Raw genomic sequence first — 8,212 nt, 5'->3', positions numbered from 1 at the left:
AATTCCCAAATAATATTTTATTGCTATATAAAAAAATTTATATATTTTAGCCAATATCTATTTATCTCTATACATTAATTATCATAAATAAACATCTGTAATTGTGTGTTTCTTTGAAGCTTGTAGATTTATTTTGATTATTTTTACTTTTTTTTATCTAAGCTTTCTCTTTATTTATTGTTACAATAGCCATCATATTCCTCTCAAATTTATTTCAGGTTTGTATTCAATATAAACCAAAAAATTTAGCGTATTTATGTATAAATCTGTTTTTAGGAGTCTCTTGAGTTTATTTTATTTGATTATTTTTTATTATTGGGAATATACTATACCTACATGCATGTTTTTTCTAGGAAAAAGGCTATGGTGTTGGGTGAAATGTGGTTTTGATATGCATATTGTATGTTATATTTAGGTGTTGTTAATTTTTTAATTTATCAATAAAAATACATATCATAGACTTACATTTTAGAGCAACTATCTGGAAATTTTTTTGGCCATGGTTATTGGTTGTAGTAAACTAAGTTTATTTTCTTCAATAATACTTCAAATTTCAAAATCTGTCACCCATCACTTTACAATTACTACTCTATTGGATTCTGGATCAGTCGAAAAAATAATAAACTTTAAAAAATCATAAGGTTATGTGAATTTTTCTTTAATCCTTTATTTTTACTTTATATTCTAATGAATGAATGCATGATGAAATTTGTTAATTAGCATTAAAAGTTTTTATTACTTATTAAGAGGTGATGGGCTTTTCTCTAAGCTATTCCCTTTTTCTGTCCCTTGAATCTAAACAGGCATGCAGGGAGAAAGTGCGGGCTCTGGAGAGCAAGATATCTGCTTTGACTGAACGGCTGAAGCATCTATTACAGCGGGGAACTCCTGACTTAGATCCTTTAGTAGATATTTAGTGCCCCTCCTAATTTCCATAATCTATATTTTTATTCCTGCCAGATTCATATTTTGTTCAATTCCTGGCCAGACACCAGGCATTCTCGCTTCAGAGCATAAATGTTGTGTTGATATATTTTTAAACTTTTGTACTTTCCATATTTATTCCATATTGTAAATTGAGCTTAGAGGACACTTTTTACTCTATATTTGATGGTTAGGCCCTGAAGAACTCCATCCTTCAGACTCGTGACAAGATTCATGAACTCATGGTTTTATTACAAAAACGTGACCCATTTGGCACTAAAAAAACAGAGCTTGGGTTCATGAGCACTTTTGAAATCGCTAAATTAAATATTGATTCATGTTCTTATGCAGATATAGCTGCTGGGAGAGCATCGAGCCCTTGCCGTTTCGATGGCTCTCCTGTAACAAAATTGAATCGTTCTGATGAATCTTCAGGAATTTTAACAACTAATGAAATAAAAGAAACATCAGACAATAATAAACCTATTGAGAGTCCATTGACAGTTTCTGCACCTCACATTGTCTCCGATAATGATACCATTGCTCCCCGTCGAATGAGCAGATTAGACCAATTCCAACTGCATATAAAGCAGCCGCCTGCTATTGTTGTGAATGATGAAAAAACTGACGAATCAAATGAAAAATATTCTCTTTCAAGTCAAGACAAAGAACCACTTCCTTTACAAACTATGGAAGAGAAGGTGTTCATTTCTGAAGCTTATAAAGTTAGAGCACAGAGCCCTGTGAAAATTCATACCAGGCAAGTCACTGAAATATTTTTGTCAAATGAGACCAAGATAACTAGATCAAAAAGTCCCACTGATAAATGTGTAAAACAAGGATTTCCTCCTACCGAACTTCCCTGCAAATATTCTGCGCAAACATCATATAATATAAGCAAAGTTAGCAAACTAAATAGAGGTACAAGATCTCAGGGCTCTAGTATGTCGAGAGGTGATCATCAAACACTCAGTTTATTGGCCGTTGAATCAACAAGGACAAGGAGTAGGTCTAAAAGTCCTGTTTGGATCCCTGGGGAAAGTGCTTCATATTCTGACATTGTCAAAGGAAATTCACGTAGCAGTTCTCGTATCCCCTCTCTAGAAGATCTTACAGTCACTGGCTCTAGCAGCTTTGAATCTGGCTTCGACACGACTACGAAAAATGAAACAAGCGATTCGAAAAACAATATTAAACTTGAAGACAAAATAAAGAAGCTGTCAGATGATAATGACAAAACCCTACAAGAAGTTTCAGATGGTTACTTCATCAAGGTATCATCTGGTCATGAAAAGCATAGTTCGATTGATGATATAATTAAGGAGTGCAGTTTGGATGATGTAGATCGATCAAACACTGTTTGCACTCCTTATGATTTAGGATCATTTAGGAAAGAAAAAGTTGTAAAAAATACAAAAAAAATATTAAATGAACCTATAAATGTTAGTAAAAATAAAAATCTTCCCTTACAAATTTCCAATGAGTCAGAATTTGAACCAGATGACAAATCTTTTCATGAAGGTCCTTCTGAACCAGCTACATTATTTAGTATTGAAAGAAAAGTTTATCGTACAGTTGAAAGGAACGTAGAAACACCTCCATCTTTACCCATTTTTATATTAAACGAACAGCAATCTAACGCTTCAGAGGAACAGGCCTTGTTAAAAGATACTCAGTCAAAATCGCATAAATCAGTTGAAATATCTACAGCAGCTGAAAGATTGATCAGTCCTAGTAAATTAATTGTTGGTAGGGAACAAACTAACTTGAGTCTCTTGACTGTAGAGTCCAAGAGAAGTAGATCAAAAAGTCCAATATGGGCTCCTGGTGAAACTGCTTCTTATTCTGACATTGTTAAAGGGAATTCTCGTAGTAGTTCTAGGGTCCCATCTTTAGAAGATCTTACTTCAACTGATAAATCAGTTAATGAGACTGGATTAAAATTTCAAAATATCGCAAGTTCTCCTCTTAACCAGTCGCAAAAAAGAAATAGAAAGAAAACTAATACTTATGGCCTTTCTTTGAAAGACTGTCATTTAACTACTGAAGAAGCCAAATCAATTGAAAGCAATATCACTGAATTATCTAAAGAAATTACAGAATATTTCCCTAGTGGGCAAATACTTGTTGAGAAAGAAATTGGGATGACAGCTGGAGTACTTGCTGTTGAAAAATTTGAAGAAGCAAAACCAGAAAGTATTTCTGATAATATTGCTCCAGCTACAATGGAAAATTTAGACTCCTTTGAAATATCTCATAGCTCAAATATATCTACCAATGAAAGGAGTCTGAAAAAGAATAAAAGTAGTAAGAAAAAGCCTCCCACGGGAGACAGCCCTACAGGAACTACTTTGTTAGAGGAGAAGAATCATGAAGTACTGCCCTCTGCTGTAATAGATTCATCTGCTTTTGATGATGGATGCAAACCTGGTGACTCTAATTTAATGAAATCTAAAAGTTCTAAAATTAGTATTAAAAGTGAAAAGAAAAATAAATCGAAAAAACAAAACACTACAGCTGATGATATAAAAGCACTAAAACACATTTCTAATAAAAGTGAAACGAATGTTACACTTATTGAGAGTGTAGATGAAAAAACTAAAATAGAAGAAACACTATCCTTTATTCCAGCTTCTTCTATTCAAAGCTTTAAAAAATTAGAAACAGATCCTGATGTAGTAAAACTGCAGGAAATTCCTGATTTAGTTAAGAGCAGTGGAACTACAGAAAAAATCGAAAGAAAAAAGAAAACCAAGAAAAATAAACTACCTGAGGTTTTGAATGAGAATTTATCAGTTTCTGAAGGAAATTTTGTTCCAAAAGAGGAAGTAGAAGTTAAAACTAGTGAAAGAGTGCAAACCATAGTTGTTGAAGAAAAACTGTCACATTTTCCAACTAGTTCTGGTAAAATCTTTGAAAAAGCAGAAATATATCCAGAAACAGTTAACCTTCAGGAACCTACTGAAACATTTCAGAACCTTGTGACTAATGAAACTTCCATAAAAGTTGGAAAGAAAAAGAAATCAAAGAAACCTAAGGGTTCAGAAAAAAATGAAGCAGTATCTAGAAAAGAAGATATAGACAATAAACAAGAAATAGAAGTCACATCCAGCGACAATGTCATAGAAAAGAAAATTGATGAAAAAACTTTTGAAAAAGAAATATCATCTGATCATGAAACTCATTCTATCAAAAGCTTTGAACAATTAGAAAGTGACACAGGGGATGCCAACCTGCAGAAAATTCCAGATACAATTCAAAATAGTGGAGGTTCTTTAACCACAACCAAAAGTAATAAGAAGAAAAAATCGAAGAACCAAAAATTACCCGATACTACACCAATTTCTAAAGAAGATTCTGTTTTAAATCAAGAGGTTATATCTCAAGAAAATTTAGAGAAAATAAAAAGCGAAAATGTGGAAACTAAAGTTGATCAAGAAATTTCTATGAAAGAAACACCATCAGTCGATCAAACTGATTCTATTTCAAATTTTGAAAAAACAGTAAAAGATACACAATTAACAAAGAAAAAGAAATCAAAGAAACTTAAAAAACCTGGGGTTTCAGATGATATCGAAGTAGTATCTGAAAAAGAAGGTTCTGGAATAAAACATGAAGTAGAATTGAACCCTGTGAAAGCAAAAGTTGATGAAGAAACATATACTGACTCTGTTAACACTCAGGAAATACTCGTTACAATACAAAGTAATGATAGTTCTTTTGCTGGAATAGGTGAAGAAAAAACAAGAAAGAAATCAAAGAAACCCAAGTTGCCAGGAGTTTCTCCTGTCTACAAGACAGTTTCTAAAGAAGATCTTGTAGACAAACTAGAACAAAAGACTATACCTGCTGAAAATGTGGAAACAATGGTGGAAGTAGAAGAAACTGGAGTTGAACCAGGATCATACTATCCAAATGATTCTGTTAAAAACTTTGAAAAATCAGAAATAGATCAAGTTGAAGTCAAACTTCACAAAATTACTGAAAGCACCGGAGTCCCTGTAAAAATTGAAAGGAAAAAGAAATCAAAAAAACAAAAACCCAAGGTTTCATCAGAAAGCTCTGTACTTTCAGACCTTCCTACAAAAACAGAAATCAAACCTGATGATATTGCTAGTAGATATGATGAAACTTTGAAGGAAGAAACCATGTCCCTGGATCCTGCCTGTTCTATTAAGAATGTAAATGAATCAGAAATTGATACTGATCGCATAAAAGTTTACAGTAAAGAATCAGACAATGAAGAAACTTTAGAAATAGCAGAGAATATTCAAACCACTGATATTAGCAGCAATATTAGGTTGTATGGTAGTGAGCATAAAGTTGCAATGCCAAATGTTCATTCAGAAATAATCCATTCCAACAATGAAGGTGAGTATTCATATAACAACAAGGTTGATCCAAATGAATCTAAGGTACAGGACTTGAAAGAACAAGTTGTTGAGGTTGATAGTACCAATATTACTGATGCAAATTATGGAGAAAGTGATGATAAAATAGTGAAACAAGATATCCCAATTATGGATAAGCCATCTGTAGAAACTTCTGAAACTTCAATGAAAGATAAAAAGAAGAAGAAAGGTAAAAAACAAAAATTTCCTGAAATTTCGACGGATGATGTTGCTGCTCCTCACAAGGATGATTCTTTTATTAAAGAAGAAGCAGATATCAGGATTGCTAAGAAAGTAGATCCAGAAACAGTAGTAGAAGGAAAACGATCATTAGAACCTACTGGTTCTGTTGAATGTATTGGTAAAGTGGAAACTAGTCCTGCCAGTGTTAATGTCGAGGAAATTTCTGATACAATGCAGAGTAGCGTACAAAAGAATGAAAGGAAAAAGAAATTAAAGAAACCCAAGGCACCTACGGCTTCATCTGACAATGTAACTGATTCTGTAGATTCTTTTGATAATCCTGAATCAGAGGTTTTACTTGGGGAAAATCTGGAAGGAAACATCAAAGAAACTGTAATTGACGAAATACTGTCATTAGATCCCTCTGTTTCTGTTATAAGTTGTGACAAATCAGAAACATACCCTGATTCCATCAAAGCTCAAGATATGACTACTGAATTGATCATTTCAGAATGTTGTAATGATTTTCCTGAAACAAACCAATCTCCTGTTAACATTACAGAAAATATTTCTGTCATGGAAGAGAGTATGAACTTGAATCCATGTTCAGAGCTGACAGAATATGAAGTCACTTTTGAAACTAAAGACATTAAACCTTACCATGCTGAATCATTAGAGAAAAACATGTCTCAAAAGGTAGATGTATGGAGTATAGAGGAAAGGAAGAAGATACCTAAAGTTATGGATCAAGAATCAACTTCATCACTTAAATGTTATCCTGAAGTTTGTAGTTTGAAAGAAAAAGCTGGTATTCAATTCTCTTCTGGAAAAATCATTACAAATATTATAAGTACGATAGATAGTAATGAGCCATTACATAAAGATGATTATGTGGAAAAATCCCAAGAACAAAGTACAGAAACAGAAACACCGCTTGATAGAAGTGATGTAAATGTCAATAAAGATACTTTTGAAATTCCGTCCAATATTACATGTAATTTAGGAAGCATTGGGGTGGATAGTGATCAGCTAGACCCATCTCATTTGAGTAATGTTATTACCAGTGCATATTTTGGTAACGTTGGCATTTTATCGACTAACAGCAGTTCTAATGAGAACAAATTAAGAGAAATGGCTATAGGCGAAGAATTAGAACTTTGTAATGACACCAAAGATGACCTCGAGCCATTATTAAGAGAAATACATGCCATTGTTGGAACTGATTCAAACATTGAAAAGCCTTCTGTTGGTTCTGAAACTAGTGAAAGTATTGATTCTCAACAATTTAGGACATTATTTCCAGGTAAAAAATCTGTATTTAGTGAAGTTACTAACGATGTTATAGAAACTAAGCCTATTCCGAAAAAATACGATGGTAAACATGCTACTAGTATTCTGATACAAAAGGAAATTGATTCATTCGATGAAGCCAGTTCACCTGTGGATAAAGAAATAGTCTTTAGAGATACAATTAATGTCTCAGACATTTCTAAAACTTTAGATTTATCAAATGAGAATGCATTTAAATCAGAAACCATTTATAGTGAAAATAAATTACCCAGTTTAACATCAGAAGTTTCAACAAGCAAAAGCCAATTTGATATTGATCCTATAAAACTATTTGAATTGTCAGAGCCCTCAATAAGCAAGGAAGCATTTGATGAAAAACTAATTACCAACATCAGTAGTACGACGAACATTGCAGATAATGCTGAATTTATTGAAGAAAGCTTGAGTTTTAATAAACCAGTAGAGAGGTATACCATTCAAGAATCTATAACAATTACTGATTTAAATTTGAGAGATATCTCTCAAGCTGCTTTTTGTGATAATGCAGAAACACAGATTAAAAATACACCAAAGAAATCTGAGATACTTGAAAAATTGCATGAGCACCCTGTAACCGACGAAAGCCAGGAAACATGTGTAGATGTTGCAGTAAAAGTAATTCACAGTAACAAAAATACTGAAACACCTAAAAAAGGTGAAAGTAAGAAGAAATACAAGTTGCCTGGGCTTCATATAGAAACTTCAGCAGTTGCTGGTGAAGATGCAGTAGAAAAACAAGAAATAGAGACGGCACCTAGACCCAATATTGAAGCAGTAGATGATAGTACAGGAACTGCTGAGGAAGAAACATTATCAGATTCTCCAACTGATCCTGGTAAAGTTGACCCAATCCAAGCTAACCTTCTGGAAATTTCTGACACAAACCAAAATAGTGAATATCCTCTTACCATAACCAAATCTAATAAGAAAAAGAAATGCAAGTTTCCTAGGGTTCCTACTGATACTACAGTTGTTGGAGAAGATTCTGTAGAAAAGCCAGAAACAGAGATACTACCAAGTGGTATTGTGGAAGCAGTAGATGATGTTAAAGAAGCTGTTGAGGAAGAAACATTCGATAATGTAACAATTTCTAAAGAAGATACTGTTATAATACAAGAAACGGGTGCTATAAATGACAAAAAAACTGTAGTAGAAGAAATGCTACCAGGTATGCCAACTGTTTCTCTGAAAGATCTTGAATTGGAAACAGATTTGGACAGGGCACATCTTCAAAAAATTCCTAATTCAACTCAGAGTAGTAAAATTATTGAAACTACTTTGGAAATAAAAAAGAAAAAGAAATCAAAGAAACCTAAACCACCCGGGATTTCATCTAAAAATTCAACTGTTTCTAAAGAAGATTCTGTTGAAAAAACAAACACATG

General features: G+C 33.0%; 1 protein-coding gene across 1 annotated transcript in view; it reads left to right on the top strand.

Moving 5' to 3' along the window:
* LOC136796969 (muscle-specific protein 300 kDa-like) overlaps positions 1-8,212 on the top strand; it is a gene marked incomplete in the record, with an annotated part of 110,655 nt that overhangs the window by 22,793 nt on the left and 79,650 nt on the right. Inside the window, 1 exon segment of the mRNA XM_067052216.1 lies at positions 1,119-5,784. Within this exon segment, the coding sequence (XP_066908317.1) occupies positions 1,119-5,784 (4,666 nt within the window).

The sequence above is a fragment of the Halyomorpha halys genome, unplaced genomic scaffold, assembly GCF_000696795.3.
Source record: "Halyomorpha halys isolate HHAL.00 unplaced genomic scaffold, Hhal_1.1 Scaffold948.1, whole genome shotgun sequence".
Taxonomy (NCBI): Eukaryota; Metazoa; Arthropoda; class Insecta; order Hemiptera; family Pentatomidae; genus Halyomorpha; species Halyomorpha halys.
This window is presented reverse-complemented; position numbering and strand designations above follow the sequence as displayed.